This window comes from Taudactylus pleione, unplaced genomic scaffold (genome assembly GCF_031769625.1).
Source record: "Taudactylus pleione unplaced genomic scaffold, aTauple2 ptg000855l, whole genome shotgun sequence".
NCBI lineage: Eukaryota > Metazoa > Chordata > Amphibia > Anura > Myobatrachidae > Taudactylus > Taudactylus pleione.
Genome location: NW_028285257.1, coordinates 924258 through 948970, shown reverse-complemented (window position 1 = coordinate 948970; position 24713 = coordinate 924258). Strand labels below are relative to the sequence as shown.

Here is a 24713-nt window from a genome sequence, read left to right as displayed (position 1 = left end):
AGTGGACCTTTTTGCTTATATATATATATATATATATATATATATATATACACACACACAAGAAATAACTGTCACTCCCAGCCCAAATACTCAGAGCAAAAACAGTACAGTGAAGCACTGTTTTTTCTCTGAGTATTTGGACTGGGAATGCCACTTATCTCTTATATATATATGTGGAGGGGTACCACACCCCAAGGTGAGCACCCCAGCAAGCATTTGGAAGGCACTGCAACAAAGTGAGTGCCGGTATTTTTATGTTTTATATAAATTTGTGTTTTCATTTGAATCTAACCTAAATTGTTTTTTTAGATTTTTTTTACATATTAATTTTTTTATTGACCTAAAATTACCCCGAAATCACTTTTTTTTATAATTTTTATTTGTTTTATGCGTACAAAATTAAACAAGAAAATGTTTGACAAGAAAAAGTTTGTTTTTTATATTTTTTTTTGTTTTTGGGGGTGACAGACTGATTTTTTCTAATTTTTGCATGGGTATATTTTCATAAAAATATTTGCACCCGATTTTTTAAAATTGAATACCGCAGGAATTGGGAGTGCACATACCCTAGGTGAAAAAATGGGCACGACATTAGATTTTTCTGTCTCAAAAATTGCACTCTCAAATCGATATTACCAATTCAGTGATCAAGTATGAAAATTTTAAGGCACTTACAAACCTGACAACATTCCAGGGCTGTAGCTGTGTTACAATGTTGGAGTAGCTATCTCCACTCTTCTGAAATCAGCATTTCTTTGCCATTTTTAATTTAAAACCCCCATCCACCTCTGATTACTCACTGTAGTGATCTGTACCTTCCATTTCTTCACATAAACTTTTACAGAAAAAAGTGGAGAAGGGTGGCTTCTGGAGAGTGAATACTGAAGACTCAGGAAACATCTCCAGTGTTAAACTGTATGAGGGAACTCAACCTTCTCCATCTAATGAGATTGAAATTATATTTGCACTGCCCTGTATATACTATTCATTGATCTGGAAAGCTATCTCAGCAGGGTAGGAGTGGAGGAAGAGTAGAACTATAGATCACAGTACACAATGGGATCAGAGATCTTGGGCCAGAGTGCATGGGAAAGTTGGAATTGGAATAGTAAAATAAAATATAAAGCCTCTCTCTTAGGAGAGGCAGGAAATTCAGCATGAAAGTTCACACAGCAGTGGTTCAAGTAAAGATTGAACTTAAATTAAGTGTCATTACCAGAATTAAGATATTAGATGGAGGCAAGTGAGATTAGAGTGGTGATGGGACAGTTGACAGTTGGTGAATGATTATTGGACGTATCGGGGGTTGGCTAGTGAAACCCATGCTCTCGCAAGCACTTTGTGGGCCTCTTTTGGTCAGGGACTGTTTGTGGGCATCTCTGTACAAATCCCAGGCACATCTGCATGGTGGATTGGTGGTCCATAAGTACAATTAGTTCTCCATCTTTGGTATTAATATAGTTGTCATAACCCCTATTCCAGTTATTGTGATACATCACTGAAATGGTTTCCCAGCGCATATACAGTCAGGTGCATAAATATTGGGACATTGACAGAATTTTCATATTTTGGCCTCTATTCACCACCACAATGGCTTTGAAATGAAACAAACAAGATGTGCTTTAACTGCAGACTTTCAGATTTAATTTGAGGGTAATTACATCCAAATCAGGTGAACGGTGTAGGAATGACAACGGTTTCTATATGTGCCTCCCACTTTTTAAGGGGCCAAAAGTAATGGGACTATCAACTCAAAAGCTATTTCATGGACAGGTGTGGGCTATTCCCTCGTTATTTCATTATCAATTAAGCAGGTAAAAGGTCTGGAGTTGATTCTAGGTGTGACATTTGCATTTGGAATCAGTTGCGGTCGACTCTCAATATGAGATCCAAAGAGCTGTCATCATCAGTGAAGCAAGCCATCATTAGGCTGAAAAATCAAAACAAACCCATCAGAGAGATAGCAAAAACATTAGGTGTGGCCAAATCAACTGTTTGGAACATTCTTAAAAAGAAAGAACGCACCGGGAAATAATTCTTCTGTCATCCACCACAGTTGTTTTCCATGGTCTTCCGGGTCTTTTGGTGTTGCTGAGCTCTCCGGTGCTAAGGGGTATGCAGGTGCACAACCTATATGCATGCCAACAGTTAAAGACACATATGTACACAGTTACACAAAAAGTTTCACAAACACACACACATATATATATATATATTTTTTTTTTACACCGACACTATTGTACAGACACATATATACAGCTGCACAGACATATCTGCACACACACACATTTATATATATCAGCCATAACCTTACAGGTGAATAACATTAAATATCTTGTTACAATGGCACCTGTCAATGGGTGGAGTATATTATGCAACAAGTGAGCCGTCAGTTCTTGAAGTTGATGGGGTTTATTTACAAAGTGTCTGGTTGTAAATCCGGGTGTTTCTGATCATATTTATGACTATGCCCAATATTTAAAAGGACAATGCTTTTACTAGCCGTGTCTTGCTAGGAAAAGCATCACCCTTTTACATATCGGGCATAAAAATGATCAGAATAGACCCCGAACTTTGAAGTAGGAGAAATGGACAAGCGTTAGAATCTGAGTAACTTTGACAAGCGTCAAATTGTGATGTTTAGACGACTAGGTCAGAGCATTTCTAAAACGGCAGCTCTTCCAGTATGCAGTGCTTAGAACTTACCAGAAGTGGTCCAAGGAAGGACAGACAGTAAACCAGCAACATGGTCATATGCGCCAAGGCTTATTAATGTGCATGTGGGATGAAGGCTAGCCTGTCTGGTCCTATCACACAGAAAAGCTACTGTAGCACAAATTGAGCAGGGGACCAGAATCAGAAGTTGTGCTGGCTTTTTCACAGAACACATGAAATTGCCATTGAGGCCAAAAGCAAGGAAGAAATGAGGAGATAGTGTCGGTCCCAGCTAATAAGACCTGTGGCAGTCGTAGGCATCATCGAAAAAAGGAGTCTGTTTCAGAGAAATCCCTCATTTGCTTGATAGGCGGCCTCAACAGTGGCCTCCTTAGGTGACGACACCTGTGGTAGCTCTCTACAGTTGCCTAGTGGTAGCGCCGCTGCTGCATCCAAGGATGCTAACAGCATCCATCTCTGAATCAGGACCAGAGTACACCCCTGCAACATGCCCGCAAAACTCCCATACAGGGGCCTGTGTGCAGCTGTATGGGCCCTCTCCTCTTCAGCAGAGCAGTAGACTGTGGCTTTGTGCCTGAGTCTACGGCACATGCGCAGGTCTCCGGGAACATGGCGTCCGTGACTTATGTCTGGGGACATCTTTACTGAATATGTGCAAATCACTGGGAAAATGTCCACAGCGTCATTTTCCTGGTGATTAAATTCTATAGAACTGGTCAACGTGGTACTCCTCTGGAGAGGTAAATATAATTTTTATATGAGTGCAAGATGTTCAGTGTGGGCCCCCCTGCACCCAGGGGCCTGTGTGCTGCGCACACCCTGCATCCATTATAAATACGCCAATGCTCCCATAACATGCCTATCAGATGGAAGATCTTTGTGCATCTGCATAGCCACCTCCCAGTCACTGCCCAGGAACACCCAGCATATTGCAGAGTCTATGCATCTCAATTTATCCTCCATCTCTGTGCACACTGCACAGAGGGCCTGATTCAGACCCGCTTACGAGCGCAGGACGCTCGCAAGCGGGTCGATTGTGCCCTACTGCGCATGCACGCGACGGAGGGAGCTCCATCGTGTGCATGCGCGAGACCCGTCGAGAGATGGGCTTCCCATGGGAACGCCTACCGTCATTAGTGATGTCAGTGGGAGTGATTTTGGCTCTGATAGAACCAAAATCACCCCAGGGCTTGCGGCAGCGAGACCCTACCGCAGGGTCTCCGTCGCAAGCCCGATGGTCGCGATGGTCAAGACCATCGCGACCATCATCATGGACGCTTGCATATGCTGTGGGTGGTCACCCACAGCTACGCGAGCGGCCTGGAGGCCGCTCCAAGTTGAGGGAGGAGGGCCCTGATTGAGAGCGAGCGCTCTGGTCAGAGCATTCAGCTCTGAATCAGGCCCAGAGACCAAGTGACGCATACGCGGTGCAACTTTAGAGATTTAGACGGATGCACAGTTGCAAAAAAACATCAGCATTGTACCCAACTCAGCCCCTACATGTGGTTATATAGCATCAAAAATATATCACTAAAAGCAGTAGACAGTCAATTACTTCTAGCCAGTCACTAGGAATTCCCTTCCCTGTATTAAACCTTTGGCATTATACAATGACACAAGGCTAATAACAACATAACTGTATAAATCACTCTGAAATGTCCTTATTTATCAATAAATGTAATCATGCAGTATTATATTATATTGTATTTGTACAAGCCTTGGTAACATCTGTCTTTGTCCTATTACCCATATTTGCCTACTTTTGAAAAGTAGTTTCAGGGAGATTACACACTATAGTAAAAAGTGCGGCGCTAGATGTCTGACACCACCCAAAAGGCGTGTCTAGATCCACCTATGGGCGTATCTGTTGCCAATTGGGTGTGTTCTGGACCAAATTAAATTACAATTACTTTAAGTAAATACTTGGCATGTGATACCAAAATATTCTGTATTGCTGACATGGAGGCAAATTATGTCAGTACATTCCCATAGACACGGGCATAAGAGGGCCTTGCAAAAGGAAATGTGGACAAAATAAGAATCTGCTCCCCCACAACGATTCTAATTAAAATTCTTCAATAGATGACCACACAAATATAATAACACATCTTACTATATGCTGACACCCTAGCCCCCCCACTGACATTAATATGTCTCTTCTCTGCCACACTGACATTACTAGATCTCCCCCTACCACATTAACATTACCAGATCCCCCACACACACATAAACATTCACATTAATAGATTCCACCACCCACAAACACGCACACACACACACATTCCCCTCACCTCACCTCTCCTGCAGCACTGACACTGACCACAACAGATATAAAGGAGATTTTTTTGGCTCAGCCTCTGAATTGTGAAACACTCACACACAACTCCTCGGGCTCAGACAGCTCAGCATCAGCTCCTCCTCCATGTGTCCTCCTCGGGCTCAGACAGCTCAGCATCAGCTCCTCCTCCATGTGTTCTCCTCGGGCTCAGACAGCTCAGCATCAGCTCCTCCTCCATGTGTTCTCCTCGGGCTCAGACAGCTCAGCATCAGCTCCTCCTCCATGTGTCCTCCTCGGGCTCAGACAGCTCAGCATCAGCTCCTCCTCCATGTGTTCTCCTCGGGCTCAGACAGCTCAGTATCAGCTCCTCCTCCATGTGTCCTCCTCGGGCTCAGACAGCTCAGCATCAGCTCCTCCTCCATGTGTCCTCCTCGGGCTCAGACAGCTCAGCATCAGCTCCTCCTCCATGTGTACTCCTCGGGCTCAGACAGCTCAGCATCAGCTCCTCCTCCATGTGTCCTCCTCGGGCTCAGACAGCTCAGCATCAGCTCCTCCTCCATGTGTCCTCCTCGGGCTCAGACAGCTCAGCATCAGCTCCTCCTCCATGTGTCCTCCTCGGGCTCAGACAGCTCAGCATCAGCTCCTCCTCCATGTGTCCTCCTCGGGAATGGCTGGGCAGAGAATGCTGGGAGCATCAGTCTCTCCAAGCAGTCTGTGTGAACTTTGGCTGGTTAGTCAGCTGCTCTGTGCAGGGGTGGACCCAGGAGGGATCTCTCTGTAATAAACGGACTCCCTGACCCTGCGTCTACATCTGGACTTGCGCATGCGCAGTCCGGACTTTCTGCAGCGCTGTGAGGAATGCGGGGGATTACATCTAGTTTGCGGGGTAGCGGGAGCTCCCACCTCAATTCGGGAAGCTCCCGCGGAATTTGGGAGGGTAGGCAAGCATTCTATTACCTGATATATGTTTGTTTCTCTTTCAGCTCTCCTCAGTCTGTGGATGGATTTGACCAGTGGGATGATTAATATTCAGCTGATCCCTCAGTATCCAGTGATCCAGGAATCTGTCACCCTGAGTGTTACTGAGATCACTGGGAGTATTGTGTCTGTCACTTGGTATAAAGGACTAAACACCAGTGCTGGGGATCAAATCCTCACATATATTCCTGGTGTTACTCCCTCACTAATTCCTTGGCCTCAGTACTTCCCTCGGGCCAGGCCTTTACCTAATGGCTCATTACTGATCTCAGATCTCCATATAACAGACAGCGGTGATTACACAGTGCAGATACAGACAGAGAAACCACAAGAACAAGCCTCTGTGACCCTGACTGTCTATGGTGAGTAACGTGTAGTCACTGTGCCAGGCAGATGTGTGATGAATAATCAGAGCCGTAACTAGACTTTTTGGTGCCCTGTGCCAGAAAGAGCATTGGTGCCCCCCTCATTTTTCAAAGGGACATAATGCACCCAAAAAAGGGCCATGGCTTCATGGGGAAGGGCAAGGGAAGAGATAGGAAAGGCCAGGAGATGCTGGGGATGAAATAAGAGGAAGCTACAAGCAAGAATGATAATAAACAGAAATTTGACAGGCCCAAACAGCGCCCCTTGACCTGTGGTGCCCTGTGCGATGGCACCGGCCACACTACCCTAGCTACGGCCCTGTGAATAATGATTGGTACCTTCTATGTGTGCGGCTGCTGGGTACAGTGGTAGCTCCAGCTCTGGATATGTTTATATTACATCAGCCCTTACTACTAGGCTGGAAATCATAGAGTGGGACAAGCAGGCCCAGATTAACAATTCGGCAGATGGGGCTACAGCCCCAGGCTTCCACATAAAACTAGACCAATCATAATGACAGCATGATGATCAGTCACCCAGCTGGCCACATGGTCATCCATAAATCAGAAGTAATAAAATTGTGTTTGTATTTTCCTCACAAAATTATGCAATTTTTCTGCTTACATGTATTTAGGGAGAAATTGGGGCTGATAGTGAAGGAATGTACACTCCTACATGTTACTGGCCACACCCACAAAGCACTGGCCACACCTCCTCCACTTTATGGGGTCTATTTACTAAGCTTTGGAGAGAGATAAAGTGGATGGAGATAAAGTACCAGCCAATCAGCTCCTAACTGCCATTTTTCAAACACAGCCTGTGACATGGCAATTAGGAGCTGATTGCCTGGTACTTTATCTCCATCCAAGGCTTAGTAAATAGACCCCCTAAGACTCAACTGCCACTCTTTGACCATCTGAAAGGTTGGGATGCAATCTCGGTCTGACAATGATGGGTCTTTCTCCTCATTGGTGAGAGACACTCTCGGCCTCATACAAAATTTTACTTACATCTGTTCTGTTAGTGTAAAATATGCTTTCTGTATTGTAAATGCACTCCAAAAAATACATACATATACAACTATATCACCTCTAAAGTCCGTATGACTGGAGAGGTGAAACAGGTTCAGGGGTAAATGCAGAAATATGACAGTGGGGATATTTATATTTATATATATATATAAACACACAAAGAAATGCCCTTAACCTGCGCTCAGCTTTATTAGTATATAATAAATGGCTACAAAACGTCTAAAACAATCCCCCTGTTAGTAGGGGCTAGAACACAATATTTTATAGAGTAGTATAGAAGATGTGCCCCAAAGAAAACAAATAACGAATTGTTCACTTCAATTAAATATATAAAAAAAGTCCAATATAAAATAAGCTCGTAATCCAATTTGCAGTATTATAAATTCTTAGAAGAGATGGATCCTACGGCCGACTTGTGCACTTTATGTATACTAAAAACTTCAGTGTGGCTTTTCTCCCATACAATTGGATTTTCTTAATATGAAGAAAAACTCCTTATCTTCTTAAGGAGATAAATATCTAAAAATAAACCCTTGCACCAAGAATACACCCAAAGAAGGCCCAAAGGCCACCATTAATATAAAAATATTTATTATACATAAAATCTTTTTCAATCAACAGTATACAGCCAGATAGAATTCAGAGTTGTATTGATATAAAATAATATCACACCTCAATATGTATAACGCCCTTATATAGGGTAGATAGCACACACCCTTATATATACATAAATATATATATGGAGATGGAAAATTGCAGCACCAAAAGAGGTAGAAACTCTTACACTGATTTATAAAAAAAAAGGTTTTTTTCCATAATTGTATAATTGTATACACAAATTAATGTATAGAGGCCCTGATTCAGAGCCGGACGCTCTGAAAGAGCACTCGCTCTAAATCAGGGCGTTTTTTTTTTGTGTGACCACCCACAGCTATAGCGAGCGGCCAGGATGATGGTCACGATGGTCAAGACCATCGTGACCATCGGGCTTGCGATGAGACCCTTGTGGTAGGGTGTCGTGGCCGCAAGCCCCAGAGAGATTTCGGCTCTAACAGAGCCGGAATCTATCCACTAACATCACTCGTGATGTCAGTGGGGCCGCCCCCAAATGGCAGGCGTTCACATGGGAACGCCTCCGTTTGGGCAGCCACCCCCCCGGTCCGCCCACCAAAGGGGGCGAGCTGTCACTTAACATCGACAGCTCGCCCCCTTTGTTGCGAGACCCTGATTGACGGATTTCCCGTCGCTAGCCGGGTCTCGCGCATGCGGACAACGGAGCCGGCCACCATCGACCCGGTTGCGAGTGCTCAGTGCTTGCGACCGGATCTGAATCAGGCCCAGAGACCAATGGGAAAGAAAACCTGTATAGATGGTGAGCTACCTGTATACAGCACTCCCCAGCAATATAGGTGTCGGCTCAATCAGAAGTGCAACACTGGAGATCTGTTGCTGACGGAAACATACAATAATTAAATCTGCATTTGAGCACCCAATGTCTTGTATATCTTATGTGTATACAAAAAGGAATATTCGATTCCATGTAATAAGGTAATTATTTCAAAGTGCAATATGTGCTAATGTGCAAAAAATTTGATAAAACTCTAATAAACTTTGGTATTTTGTGTATTCGAAAATTATAGTACATTCATACCATAGAGTGCATCATGCAAAAAAAGTAGTACATAATAGACTTTTCTTAATGCTTTTAAAGTGCACCATGTTTATGTATACATCAGTAAATGCAACAATATACCCTTAAACAATGATCTAAAACAATATCTAAACAATAAACAATATCTAAAACTGATAAAAATAATTGTTTATATCAGTGCATTGTGCAAAAAAGGTGCATACTAGAATTCCACAGCACCTATCATTTTGTGCAGCAATACTATCACCTATTAATATATATAAATATGCAAAAAATGGATACACAATTACTTTGAGCTAAAAGAGCAATTTAATAAGACAATATCTAGACATAAGAGGTGGAGTAGACAATAAGTCAACATGCATTGCACATTTTTTTTAACCACTTGCCTGGCACGGTCGTATCAGATACGACCATACCAGACTGGGCTTTCCCTGACTTGGTCGTATCTGATCTGATACAACCAGTCAGAAATGCCCTGTGGGTGGGTGGCTGTTGGAGGAGAATGTTCCTGCAGCCACCAGCCCCAGAGGGACCTCCACGGTCCCTCTGCAACTACATTTTCTAATCGTTTCTGCTGATCACTGCTGGGCACAGTGATCAGCCAGCCCGGCGCCTGCCCCCCTCTATGCACACACCCGGTGCTGCTCCTGGCAGATGCCGGGTTAGTGAACTAAATGGAGCCTCTGCTCCTATGTAAGCCCCGTGCAGCCTCTGCCTGCTCCCTCCCAGCCACTCGCTCCCCTCTTCACTGATCAGCTCGGCGCTGCTCCTTGCAGATGCTGGGCGGTTGCTATGAAAGGAGCCTGTGCTCCTGTGGTAATGAATATATAGCCGCTGGCCCCCTGATTAGACCTGGCGCTGCTCCACGCAGACGCCGGGTTATAAGACTGAATGGAGCCTGTGCTCCTGTGTAACCCCAGCGTGGCTACTCGCAGATGCTGGGGTAATGAACACATACACAGCTGCTGCCCCCCCTGGTTTAGACCTGGCGCTGCTCCTCACAGATGCCAGGTTATTACAATGAATGAAGCCTGTGCTCCTGTGTAACCATGATGCTGCACTGCCGGGGAAATTCAGTGACTGGAAACTCTGGGCCTGATTCAGACCCGCTCGCGAGTGCTGAGCACTCGCAAGCGGGTCAATGTTGGCCCAGTGCGCAGGCGCACGAGGGAGCCGGGTCAGTCGTGCGCATGCGCGAGACCCGGATAGCGACGGCCAAGCCATCGCTCTGGGTCTCGCTACAAAGGGGGCGTGCTGTCGATGGTGAGAGACAGCACGCCCCCTTTGGTGGGCGTGGCTGCCCAGACGGAGGCGTTCCCATGGGAACGCCTACCATCTGGGGCCGGCCTCACTGACATCACAAGTGATGTCAGTGGGAGTGCTCTCGGCTCTGATAGAGCCAAAAGCACTCCAGGGCTTACGGCAATGAGACCCTACCACAAGGGTCTCATCGCAAGCCCGATGGTCGCAATGGTCTTGACCATCGCGACCATCCTTTTGGCCACTCGCATAAGCTGTGGGTGGTCACCCACAGCTATGCGAGCAGCCAGGAGGCCACTCTAAAAAAGAGAAGGATGGCCATTGGCAGGTTACAGTGATTTGGAACTCATACTTTATCCCCGATCCATCCCTTCTGCCCTGCTTACAGAATATTTGGTGCTCTTGAAGTGTGCTGCTCATTCCTGACCGACACAGATCATATGCTGGCCCCTGAAGTGTGTACTGCTCATCCTTGACCCACACAGATCATACTGTATGATGGCCCCTGAAGTATGCCCAATTCATACCTACACACACTTCTCCTCCTTCTTCTCTTCCAAACAACAGGGGTAGGCAATCCTAAGGATTGTTCACTCCTACCTCTCCATCTCTTCCCAGCAAAAGGGGTGGACAAACCTATGAGGATTATTCACCTCATGATATTGGAGACATATTGTTGTGAGTCCTGTGATAGTGTAGCTGAGGAGAAAGAGAGATAGACATCAGTGATTGAGATAAGGATACAATTGTTAGATATTACAGTGACTGACACAATTATAAAAAAGTTATAAAAACTGTGATCATCAAAGTACGGTGAAAACCATTATCCATGTATCATCTACAATAAGAGTGCAGCGATGTCCACCAGTGATATAGATTCTGATTCTGGAAGTGACATGTATTCCAGTGATGAAGAATAACTACTTTTTGATGCCACTCATGAAGAGCAAGATCAAGAGGAGGGGCGCCAATTTTGCGCTCTATACGCGCAAAACTGTGGTCCAGCGCCACCACAATTTCCCTTCATGGGTGAACACCAAGTGACAATAGAAAGTGGAATTCTGGGATATTTCAAATTGTTTTTTGACCTACACTTGGTCGAATTGATTACTGTGGAAACAAATCGGTATGCTGAACGGTGCAACACCACGCCAGTTTTCAAGAAGCAATGATTGGGTCCCAACAAGGGCTGCAGAAATACTGGTATTCTTATCTCTGCTAGTGCTGCAAGGCTTGATACAAAAACCTCTGCTGGAGTGGTACTGGTCTAAAAGGAATGCCCTGGCGACACCATTTTTTGCATCAATAATGTCCCACAGATGGTTTATCTTACTGAAAAAATTCCTACATTTTGTAGATAATCAGGCTGAAGAAAAAGCCCATCCCAACCCCAAACACCAGAAAATATGGCTTGTTTAGTCCTACTTGTCCAAGAGGTTTTCTGAACTACTGACCCCAGAACGAGACTGTCAGGACTTTAACTATTTCAGTACATAAAGACAAACTACACTTGCCGAAAGTTCCACTGTGGTCGTTGGAGGATCTATCCTTGTTACTGGCATTCATCACATCCAGTGCACAGAGTGTTAAAGTGATCATCTGTTTCTTAGGTGTGGTCAGGTTGTTGGATTCCTTGATTGCTTATTATTCCAAACCTGATTCTATTTGGGTCACATGTTCTGAACTTCCTATGGATCACAGACCTCTAGTATAAACCCCTGTTACTAACTATGCCTCATATGCCTCAACTATGTCTGTGCAACGTTACTTTCAGGTCTTCATTGGACTCTGCCAGATCCCCGCTGTGCCTGGTGTATGCTGTGGACCTCGCTACATTCCTGCTTGTGTTCCGGTTCAAGTTCTGATACATGTTATCAGCTGCACTACAGAGCTCAGCATTGCCATTGTTTTTCCGTTGTTATCCTGCTCTATTACTGCTATTCCATTCTACGCTACACTATTTGGTTTACTTGTTATTATTGACTCATACGGACACTGGGGTTACTTCTTCTACAGTTGTCAACTGCACTGTTACAGTCTATCCTACCAGGACTGCATTATGCCTCAGGGCTCAACCCCACTCCGGACCTTCATTACGCCGCAGGGCTCAACCCTGCTCCGGACCTTCATCCTACCGCAGGGCTCAACCCTGCTCCAGGCCTTCATCACATCGCAGGACTCAACCATGTTCCGGACCCTCATCACATCTCAGGGCTCAACCCTGTTCCGGACCCTCATCACATCTCAGCGCTCAACCAAGTTCCGGACCCTCATCACGTCTCAGGGCTCAACCGCATTCCGGACCCTCATCACGTCTCAGGGCTCAACCCTGTTCCGGATCCTCATTACGTCTCAGGGCTTAACCTCATTCCGGATCTATTTACATCTCAGGGATCAACATTGTTCCGGACCTCCGTCACGCTACAGGGCTCAACCCTGTTATTGACCTCCATTCTATCCTGAGGCCCTAGCCTTGTGTTGAACTCGGGGTTCCACCCCACACCAGTTCAATGTGTACTTTGAACTTTGTTTCTCACAGGGGCATTCCCCTGCACCTGTTAGTGCATGTCATGAACTTTGTGTTATTTAGATTTAATGTGGAACTTTGCCATACAGTTTTTGTTCTTGAATTCTTGTTCTTCTATTTACTTTTATTTCGTGTCAGTGATATTTCATGAAAAAGTCATTCCTAAAACCACCTCAGTTTATATTTCCTAGTAAGCCTGACTCTTCCCAGGAGCCTCAAGTGTCTGTAGCTGTGACAGAGACATCTCCATTGATGAAAGTCTACTGCTGTACAAAGGCAGACTGGGGTGGAAGCAGTATATTCCAAGTTAAATATCCAGATTTGGAATAAAAATGTACATGCTGTGTGAAGCAAAATCAGGATACATTTGGCACCAGCATTATATATACAGGCAAAGGGACTATAGTGGACACATAATACCAAGGTTTACCATTATCTGTGCAAATAGTAATGAGTCTATTGAAACCCTTACTCAATAAGGGATATTGCTTCACAACAGACAATTTTTATACATCCCCTCTATTGGCCGATATATTGCTGACCTATCGGACTGACACCTATGGGACCCTGAGAATGACCTGAAAAGATGCCCCTGAAGCACTGAAGAAGAAAAAACTGCAAAAAGGAGATATTGTAGGCATTCAACGGGGAAAAGTGTGTGTGATGAGGTGGAGAGATAAAAAAAAGATGTCTGTATCTTATCTACAGTCCACAACATAGAACTTGTAGAAACTGAAAAATCCTACACAACCAAAATCAAACCACAGGCTGTTATTGATTATAATTTGACAATGGGTGGGGAAGACCGTGCAGACCAGCACATTACTAATTATCCCATAAGCCGTAAAAGGGGTAAGACATTTTATATCAAAATATTTACCCACCTATTAGACCAAGCAATTTGGAATGCTTACATCCTGTTTAAAAAAAATGGAGGTGGTAAAACCCACCTACAATTTAGACTGGAGCTAATAGAGAATCACCACACAGCAGAGACCTGCACAACAAAACGTGGCCGGCCACCACCTAGCCCAAACCGCTTACAGCTAACAGAGAGGCACTTCCCAGAGTATGTCCCTACTACAGAAAAAGACAATGCAGCCAGAAAATGTGCTGTTTGCTGCTCTAAGAGAGATGAAAGTGGCAAAAAAATACGCAAAGAGACACGGTTCTACTGCATAGAGTGCGACGTTGGACTTTGTGCTGTGCCTTGTTTCAAAGACTTTCATACTGAAAAAAATGTCTAAATGTTCCATTACACTGAAAATTACTGTTACATGAGTTTTATATAAGTCTTAAATAGTTTAAAAGTGTTTAAAGTTCAAGTTCATGAATTTTAAAAAAATAGCTATTTTATGGTATACTATGTTTCAAAATAGAAAAAAAAACAGAAAAAAAAAAGATTTTCTTTAATAAAATTGTGTTGAATAAGTTTTAACTAGATGTTCTTGACCTAATTCAATCATAAAAAACCCGACAATTTCGGAGCTGTTTTTGGGAAAAGAATTTGCCCGTTAAGTGGTTAAAAAAATAAATTAATTAATAATATACTGTACATAACACATCACATGAAGTATATAAAAATGAGTTATCAGGTAAAACAATGGTAAGTTCATGAAAGGTGAGAGAAGTCTCCAACGCGTTTTATCCGGGTAACAGACTTCTTGAAGAAGGAAGCACAGGTACATACAGAAAATAATCAAATGAACATAAAAGATCCCAGCACTCCTCTTGCTTGTCAGTCCACTGCAGTGGCTTGCAGCAACAATCAGCCATGCTCTCGCAGCATAGCTCTTTGTCCCTGGCACTATAGCCACTTAGGCCTACTAATTGGCTGCTTGCCGGCATCAGTGCAAGGAAGACTAGGTGAATGGGGGGTTTAGACTCCTCCTCTGCTGCTGATTTCATGCTGACTCGGTGACATAGAAAACCCGGAATTCCATATTTCCACTTTGAGCTGTGCAGCCCAGAAAACCCGAAGTTCCAAACTGCTGCTGTAGCTGCAGAATATGCTGGTCTTGTTTTCTTCTCCCTTAGGGGTATATTTACTAAAGTGCGGGTTTTTAGAAGTGGAGATATTGCCCATATCAACCAGTCAGATTCTAGCTATTATCTTCTAGAAGCTGCTAGATAAATAGTAAGTAGAATCTGATTGGTTGCTATGGGCAACATCTCCAATTCAAAAAACCCGCACTTTAGTATATATTTCCCTGCTGATCCCACCAGAATGTGGGCAACTCAGGTGAGAGACCACCCCTCTCACCACAATGTAATATAAAAAAAATATATATACACTGTATATATATATATATATATATATTAGGGATGTGCAGGCTCGGATAGGTTCGAGTTTGCACGCCGAGTTCGGATTTTTCCCTCCAAAAAAACGGAACTCAGAACGAGGCAAAACGTCATCTTGCATGCACAAACATCATCATTCCCAGACAAAGTCCAGGAATGATGATGTTTGTCAAAACTTCTCACCCTTTTCAACCAGACACACCAGGGTTATTGCATAGGGCGCATTAGTAGTTGGCGCAAATTGGGACCACGGCGGTACGCCATCAAGGCTGGTTGTTTGTTAATACTTTTAAGAGCTGGATCAGTGGTGATAATGGACCAATGACGTCTGATGGCCTTATTTGTAGTCTTATCAGCCAAATCGTAGGTAGCAGGGTATATCATTCTTGACAGGTTAATATTTGACAAACATCTATTTACTACTGTCGGTGAGTACCCTCGTGCGAGGAATCTGTCACGCATCTCCAACAATTGTATTTCAGACACATCCTGAGATGTATTATTTCTTAGAACACGTAGAAATTGTGATATGGGGAGTGACTCCTACAGGTTGCTTATGTGATGGCAAGATGCATGCAGCAATGTATTACGGTCTGTAGATTTGCGATATAGGGTTGAGCTCACACCTGTACCATGATGTGAAATGGTCACGTCAAGGAAATTTATAGTATATTTATCTAAATTAGTGGTGAAGCGTATGGGGCCATCGATTGCATTGAGGGCAGAAACCATGTTGAAAAATTCAACATCGGTACCCCTCCAAATCAAAAACAGATTGTCAATATACCTTTCATAACAAACAATCTTTGGGCCAAAATGGCCCAAAATATATTTCTTTTCATACTGCTGCATGTACAGATTGGCATACGATGGGGCCAGATTCTACCCCATCGCCATGCCCAACAATTGAATATAATAATCACCACAGTAGAAAAAATTATTAGAACCAAGTACAAGATCACTTAGCTCACATAGGAACTCAATTGGAGGTCCCACATGCGTACCACTACCAAGACTGGTTCTGACCGCCTCAATACCATCCTGGTGTGGTATCACGATATAAAGGGATGATACATCCAAGGTGGCCAACCACATCACATCAGTAAGATAATTCAGTAACAAAATTTTGTCAAGGAAATCAGTTGTATCACGTAAATAACTCTCCTTTGCAACTACACGCGGTTGGAGAAACCCATCAACAAAAATCACTAGGGGCTGAAGCGCAGAGCCCCTAGCAGATATAATTGGACGCCCTGGTGGGTCGACCAATGTCTTGTGTATTTTGGGTAGTAGGTAGATAATCGGGCATATAGGATGTGGAACTGTTAAATAGGCTGCCACACTTTCATCAATCCACCCATTTTGCACTGCCCTACTAACTACCTGATCAACCCTACCTTTGATCTTATACATTGGATTGGTAGCCACCTTGGTCTAAGTATGTGTATCACTCAACTGGCGAAGCACTTCCCGGTCATAGTCGTACCAGTCTTGTTCCACAACGGCCCCACCCTTATCTGCCTGACGTATCACCAGTGACTCATCATGTATCAATCTATGTAATGCTTGTCTCTGTACATAAGTCAAGTTGTCATATCTTTTGGAAACATCGGAGACGGACATATCATGTTCCACTAGTCGTAAAAAAGTCTTGATACTGGCGTTACTTGACTGAGGATCAAACGAGCTGGGATTTTTAAATTTGCTAACGGTGTTCATTTCACTAGAGTTTGAGAAATATTCACGAAGATGTAATTTACGTCCAAATTTATAATGTTCTACAGACCAATGAAATTTATCGTGTTGTACCGTAGGTACAAAAGAAAGACCAAGTGAGAGGACCTCTGTTTCAGCCTGAGTAAGTGATCTACTAGAGAGATTATAAATAGGCTCTAGTTCTTCTGTCGCCCCCTTCCCCATTTTCTTGTATTTACCCCTGAGCCTGCTTGGGTATCGGGGGCCCGTCTGGAACCTAGGCCTTGGCCTCTGCCTAAAAAAACTCCACTAGGAGGACGTTGGTTACTTGATTCACTTTCAGAATTTGATTGGGAAGATGACATATCAAATCTAGCAGGAACCGTATATTTTGGGGTACCACCTGGGCATCTAGAAAAATTATCGCCCCTAAGCCACCGAAAGACTTGGTGGTTAGTATAGTCAGAATTAACAGTAGCTATTTTTTTATGTTTAAACGTAATAAGGTCCCTCTGATAACTGTTAGTCTGTTCTTGCAATTTCACCAACCAACTCTCAGTATTATCAGTGGTCAAGGTATCAAGATGGCTGCTATTAAACAGTCTTATTTCATCTCTGACTTTGGGCAATTCATTCCCCACCTCCTCAATTACATATTCACACACACATGCTTATATATATATATACAGAGAAATATAGCACACATATATACACATACATACATATTTGCACATACACACACACACACACACACAAAGGTCACTTGTTGAGCATGCAATTACAACAATGGGTACAGATGCAGAACAAGCAGGCCTTTGTGTAGAGTAGTAAAGAAATGTCTGTGCTGCACTGGCTGTAACACTGAAGAAATATCTTTACACTCTGCCCCGATTACTGGACCACAAATGTATATGGAGAACATACCCACTTCTCCCCCTTTTCAACCAGACACACCAGGGTAAGGGAGAGGAATATTTAAATCTCACTGAGGATCTATATAGAAGGAGTGGGATAGCACTGCAATGGGGGTGGTGATAGGCCTTTTTTTTATATATTTTTCTCTCTCTACACACATTAAACACCACCAGTATTTCAATCAACCCCCCTCCCCCCCCCCCCCGCATTACAGTGCTGATTCACTCCTTCTATCTATGACAATTAGAGAGGCTGGACACCTCCAAACACAGCTGCACACAACTCCCTCCCCGTGTGTCCCAAACCCACCCCCATGTTTCACTTTGAGCGCACTGTCACAGAACTTCACTTAGGATCTAGTTGGCATTTATTTTCTTATCCTACTGACTCCTGCTTTTAACACCTACACAGCTCCAGTTCTGCGCTCCTCACTGGTCTGTGCGTGAGGCTGCGATGGTACTCGATGTTATAAATGGTTTTGCGGTCTTGCTAAGGATTACGAATGTGTGTAAGGTAAAGTGGCTGTACTTATCACAGCCGTAGGGAGGGTGGTGCGGCTGGTACCTCCGCACAGGGCGGTAGCATCCAAGGTCACAGGCCCGCAACCTGTCCGGCTCCGGAGGTCTGTAGAGAGACCTCCTGCAGTGCTACTTGGCACCCGCAGAGCGACGCCGAAGAAGTTACCCGCCCTCCACCCACCCCCAGGTGGAAATAGGTAAGCACTCAGAAGGAGGAGGGGGTGGAGGGGAATACGAGGGGTGGCAGTGCATCACAGGGCACACTGCCACCCAGATACGGCACTGGTACTTATGTTGTGCTGCGTCGGCATAGCGATCGCAGTGGATTAGCATACTATCGCGTAATCGCTATTGCAATCCGTAATGAAGCAGGCCATTTATCCCTTGCTTTGGAAGGTCCTCTTATAGCAGCATCTGACTCAGACTGCAAAATCCACTCAGATCTTATACTAAGGGGGAAATATACTAAGATTCATATTGGTGTGTGATCTCTAATCACAGCTCTTCATCTGAACATTTTCCACTGTAAATCACAAATTTACTAAAGAGTGTATTTGGCTGGCATTTGATGGTGATACTCACCATGTTCTGGTGTGTGCGACTTCACTTGTATTGACCCATAATCACACATGAATTCACAAATTCCAGTAGCGTGTTTATCAGAAGCAAATATAGATTAGTGAGATCCGTGCATGCTTCTCTGTGTAAAAAAAGCCTTTAAAGTGTTAATTAAAAAAATAATGATGTTGGGTCCCCTCTCCCAAGCATAACAAGTCTAAGGCTCTTTTAAGCCAGCCTTGGTTAAAAAAAAAACAGGGAAAAAAATGTGCAGGGGTCCCCCGTATTTATTGACCCAGCACCGGGCTCTTGGATCTGCCCTCGTCCTAAAAATATGCAGAAAACTTTGAGTAGGGGTCCCGTATTTTTAGAACCAACACCAGGCTCCACTAGTGGGTGGGTAATGCCACAGCCTCCCCTGCATGCCGGTACTTCATAGAACCACAAGTGCACAACATGAGGGGCATTAAGGGCCCGCTGGTACCTGTAGTCTCCATGTAAAAGAAATATAAAAATATTGACAGTATACTGTACACACACTAAATGTTTTATTCTTTTATTATACATGCAGTCACTCATTCACTCACTCGCACTCACACTACATACTGAACTTGTCTCTTGTGTTGGTTCGTCCCCTTGTCCAGTAGCATCCTAGGTGAATATTAGTCCTCTTAAGTAGCATCCTTAGGTAAGAAAATAACAAACCTAACAGACGGACATAGCAGAGCTATATATGTACATACTATACATACAGTACTGATGCCGAATGTCACACGAGTGTGTTCCTGCACTTGGAGCCCCGCCAGCCAATGAACGGCTGCTGCTGAAGGAAACAGACCTTTGATTGGCTTTGAATTACTATCTCTGAGCCAATCAGCAGGCTGGCCATTGATAGACGTAGACAGTCACTCACAGTGGGTTGGGTACGGGATCCCGACGGACAGAATGCCAAAGTTCAGAATACTCACAGTGGCACCCCGATAGTCAGAATGCCAACAGACTTTGATAAGTATTCTAACCCTAACCTTCCCCCTAACCCACCTTTCCCGCAGCCTAACCCTAACCCTCCCCCTCTCGCAGCTTAACCTTAACCCTTCCCTCCCACAGCCTAACCCTAACGATGCCCTAAATGCCTAACTTTAAACCTAACTCTAATCCTAACCCTAACCTTAATACTCACTGTTGGGATGTCATCGGTCAAGATCTTGGAGCCGGGATTCAGACTGCTGTCGTGATTTCAGTGCCGGGATTCTGATCACCAGTATCCTGAACGCCTGGATGCTGACTACATCCCCTCACAGCCATTCAGCTGCTTACCAGTAAGGAAATGGTTATGGTAACTGAAGCACATTCAAGTGACTGACTGTAAGTGCCAGATCATGGCCAGATTTAGGGTATGCTAATAGGCTGCAGGCTCGGGGCACCACCACCAGGAAAAAGGATCATATTTTGTTATTACATTACTCCTCGCCGACACCTGGCGGCATCGAATGAAAAATCTCTCTTTGCAATATCCAGTGGCAACTCAGGGCCAGATTCAGACCCGGACGCTAAGCCGCGAGCAAATGCAGCCAAAAGGGACCGGGTATGCAAATGCCGCGATCACACTGTCTGTTGGAAGGACGCCCTCTATGCCTTAGAGAGCGACGGCAGAGTGAACGCAAGCCAGTATAAAGATGCCCACCTTTCTCTCTTAGCACACGTCATCTACAGGAAGTGTGTGACTAATCGGGGACATTGAGAGCCATCGGAGCTGCACGCAGCGCTTGAGGTAGACCCTACCCCACCGCAAGCACAGCGATCAGTGCTGTCTAAAATACAACCAAGTGACTTGTACAATGACGCATCTTTGATAATTATGCACAACCCTAAAACACCGTTTAGACGCCCAGACACGCCGGCGTTCGCAGCACCACTCCCCCGTTCACAAGAACCTTCCCCTGTTACCACCCACAAACGGCGCTGTCACTCAAAGTAGCATCCCGTCTGTGTAATAAGAGTGCACAATTCCTGAGCGCAGTGAGTGACTTGCGCATGCGCATATTGATGCATACGCATGCGCGAACATGCAATTATTGGCCATAGCGTGCGTTCACGGCTTAGCGTCCGGGTCTGAATCAGATCCTCAGTCCCACATGAATCCGGTGCTGCTGCCTCACATTGACACTGAATGGTGCTCAGCTCTCTGCTTTTATCCCTGATGAACATCATCACGCAGCAACACAGCAATACTGCCAGAAAGGAGCCGTGTAATAGCACCGCAGTTCATGCAAAAAATAAAGAGGAGAGAGAAAAAGGAAGGAAAAGAGAAATAGAGAACCAGAGATAAAATAGTTATTGCAAGAGAGAAGGAGTCACTTAATGGCATATGACAGTCGTTACCAAAATGAGTGCTGTGGCACTCTAATGTTGCCATGGGGCACTTGCAGGAGTGCTATGGGTATGATAGGCAAAACCAATATAGGTGGCTGCCAATCATAAAATATGTGTACAAACAGGAACGCAATCCTGTCTACCATCACATAACTGAACCTCAGGATGACATATAAGTACAATTTACTTCATATAATAATATTTGTTGAATTTCTCATTAAAAATTTTGGCCTAGGGATACCATGAAAACAATGCTGATACTGTACTCTAGGGCACCAAGTTTGGGAACCAATGGCATAAGGTAAGAAAATGGTGGGGTAGAGGAGGCTTAATGATGTGTATGACATTTGTAAAAAGGCCCACATGAACAACTATATACGGGATGGTGTCAGATAGGACCAGGCATGAATAAATAAAAAAATATAGTATGGGGCAAAGAGAATCAGACCCTCTAAAAATAGAAGGAATGTGCAGAAAGAAACAAGCCCAAATGATAAATATAAAGGGGGGGCAGATATATGTAATGGCACTTCACTAACCATTAATATGTGTATTGGCACTAACAAAGCAGCATACTGCATACTAAGCACATGAGAAGAAATGGTCACTGCACTATTATAAAATCCTTCCAGCCCTCATTCTAACCAGCTGCTCCATTCTCCATTCTCTCTGTCTATCTACTCCATCTGTGTCACCCGTCTGTATGCCCAGAGCCGTAACTAAACTTTTTGGTGCCCTGTGCCAGAGAGAGCACCCCATTTTTTTAATATGGACATAAGATAGTGCACTTGAAAAAGGGCCATAGCCTCCTGGGGAAGGGCCAGAGAAGAGATAGGAGAGGCCAGGAGATGCTGGGGATAAAAGAAGAGGAAGCTACAAGTGAGAATGATAATAAACAGGAAATTGACAGGCCCAAACATCGCACCCTGCCCTGCGGTGCCCTGTGCCATGGCACTGGTCAGACTTCCCTAGCTATGGCCCTTTGTATGCCTCTCCCCATTAGAATGTAAGCTCTTACAAGCAGGGCCCTCTTCCCTTATGTGCCTCTCCTTTCCTTACTTATACTATCATCTACTCCAAACTCCCCACAAGGGCACCTAACACTTGGTTGCTGCTGCTGCTTATTTTGAGTGTTATGATCGCTAATGGTGCAATGTGTATAACCATGTCCTTGTCCTGCATTGTTATGTACTGTAAGTCACTGGTTTCTTGTTCGCTCATTTGTTTATGTACTTTGTTAGGTGCTGCAGAACCCTTGTAGTGCCATATAAATAAATGAATAATAATAATAATAATTATAAATATGTATCTATCAAATTAGCAGTTATGACATGCACATGCTTGCCATAATTATAGTATATAAAAGGTATAAAATCAGCATTTTATATACTCACAGGCAGATCAGTTACCATGAACTAACAAATGTGGTCAATAGATTAGTAAGCCATTAAGTGATGCCATTATGTTGCATATTCAAAGAAAAAGATGTGTAGTGTGGCTAAGTCGCAAGGTCCGTGGCATGATTTGAGCACAGGTGTATGAGGATGAGGACACATCTGTACATAAATCAGGGAAGCAAAAAAAACCCAATACAATAAACAGGGGTAAGGGATGATGGGGAAAAGGGGAACGCAGCACAAGTAAATACAGACAATGTGTTCTCTAAATTATAGAAAATATAATCACATGATGCAATGGCTATGTCTGACAGAGGTGCTCTCAAGAAGTAATAAACTGAGTACAAGGGAAAAAAGAGAAAAGTAACTCCTTTGATTGAGGCACACTGTGTCACATATATTAAAATGTAACTTTTAATTGAATAAATTAAACATTCTTTGTACAAAAAAACACATCATATGGTCATCATGTTTAAACCAAAGAAACTAGAGTGTGATCACACCTAGTATGAGAAATAGGAAGGTATGCAATCATATATCATTTATGTATTTAAGAGATACCATACCCATTCGAATTAGCAGCAAACAAATCAAAGGGTTAGTGCAATCAAGAATGTCCTAGAAATAGCAGCAAAAATTAATACACATATATCTGAAAGATACCATTGATATATAGATTAACAATAAATGAAATGTCAAAGTGCTAAGTGCAAAAATATCCTAAAAATAGCAGCAAAAAAATCCTAAGTGTTGATACACATGAGAATAACAATGAAAGAATACAAGTTTGGTATAAAACAATTCATCCAATCAATATCTTCATTGTGTATATGATCACTAATTATTCCCATGCTATAACTTTGTGGTACCACTATGATTGATGTACAGTGCAAAAATACAAACCTACACAAGTCAAGTAGATGTTGTAGATAAAACTTAAACACAACAATGTCATTTAAATTAATATAAATATGAAAAGAATATGAAACAAATTTGTCAAACAGTTATTAAATCAGAATATTCACTGCATGCATGAACAATGACCATTTCTCATATCATGCATCGTTAATACTATAGGTGCATCAATACAAAGTGCAAAAGTGCATACGTGTGTGAATCACAAGGACATGATGAGACAACCCTCTATATTAGTTAAAAATAGTGTAGAAGGCGAAAATAAAAATAAATTTAAATATAAATGTCAATAATTAATACATAAATCATTGCCTATTTCAATGAATGCAGTGATAACACGGACCTGACAGTTTGGTAATTGACAGAAAATCTGAGATATCCCTCATTATTCAAAAATCATCCCCATGGCAGATCGCAGGAAATTGAAAAGAAAGTATCTGTGCATTTACAGGGAATTGTGGATCTGCTATTGCCAGTCTTACATAAGCATAGGACTGGGAATGAGAGTCCCCGTCCCAAAGCACAGTGAAATATAGAAAGCACTCTCTCTGCTGTCAGTGCAGGCAGTGGGATCCCCCTGTTGCCGCAGTATTGCAGGGTGGGAACAACATAGCTGGCAACTGATGAGAGTCTGGTGAAAGGAGGATAGTACAGAAAATACCTGGTAGCGCAATCAGCGGGGAGAGGAAGAGAAAAATAATGCCTGAGCTGCCGTCCGTGTGATCCAGAGTGCCTGTGTGTACAGGGACTCCCGTCCCCCGACGTGTGTTTCGCCTGAGAGACTTTGTCAAGAGGGCTCACGTGTTGATGTTGTGGCCGGAAATAAATCCCACCGGCTATCTCATGATTGGATAGGATGCTCTGATAGACAGAGTAATCCTCCAATGCCAACTGCGGAAATAATGTTCCAATAGCGCCATAAATCACACATCTGAGGGCTGATTTAGTGTCTATAAAGAAAACATAGCAACACAAACCGTCCCTACTATAATCAATTAATTTACTTAATGTTGACTCATGGAAACAGTACTACACAGCATTATTAAATTTAAGAAAAATATATAAATGAATATTGGTCAGGATTTGATGTTAACAACGAAACCAGATAAGTATGGTATAACTTATGATAAGAGATACTTATTCTAGTAACAAATCAAGGTAAGTATAGTATAACTTATAATCAGAGATAAATGGAAATTACTTAAAAAAGGGGGGGGTTCAGAAAAAGTAATCTCCTCTCATTACAAAAACAGTCCATTTGCATACAATAT

At 43.4% G+C, this 24713-nt stretch overlaps 1 protein-coding gene across 1 annotated transcript in view; it reads left to right on the top strand.

Moving 5' to 3' along the window:
* Positions 1-1157: 1157 nt before the first annotated feature.
* LOC148474282 (cell adhesion molecule CEACAM7-like) overlaps positions 1158-24713 on the top strand; it is a 36866-nt gene continuing 13310 nt past the window's right edge. The window contains exons 1-2 of the mRNA XM_088458834.1: positions 1158-1239; positions 5938-6294. Coding sequence (XP_088314960.1) covers positions 1158-1239; positions 5938-6294 — 439 coding nt within the window. The remainder of the gene's footprint in view (positions 1240-5937; positions 6295-24713) is intronic.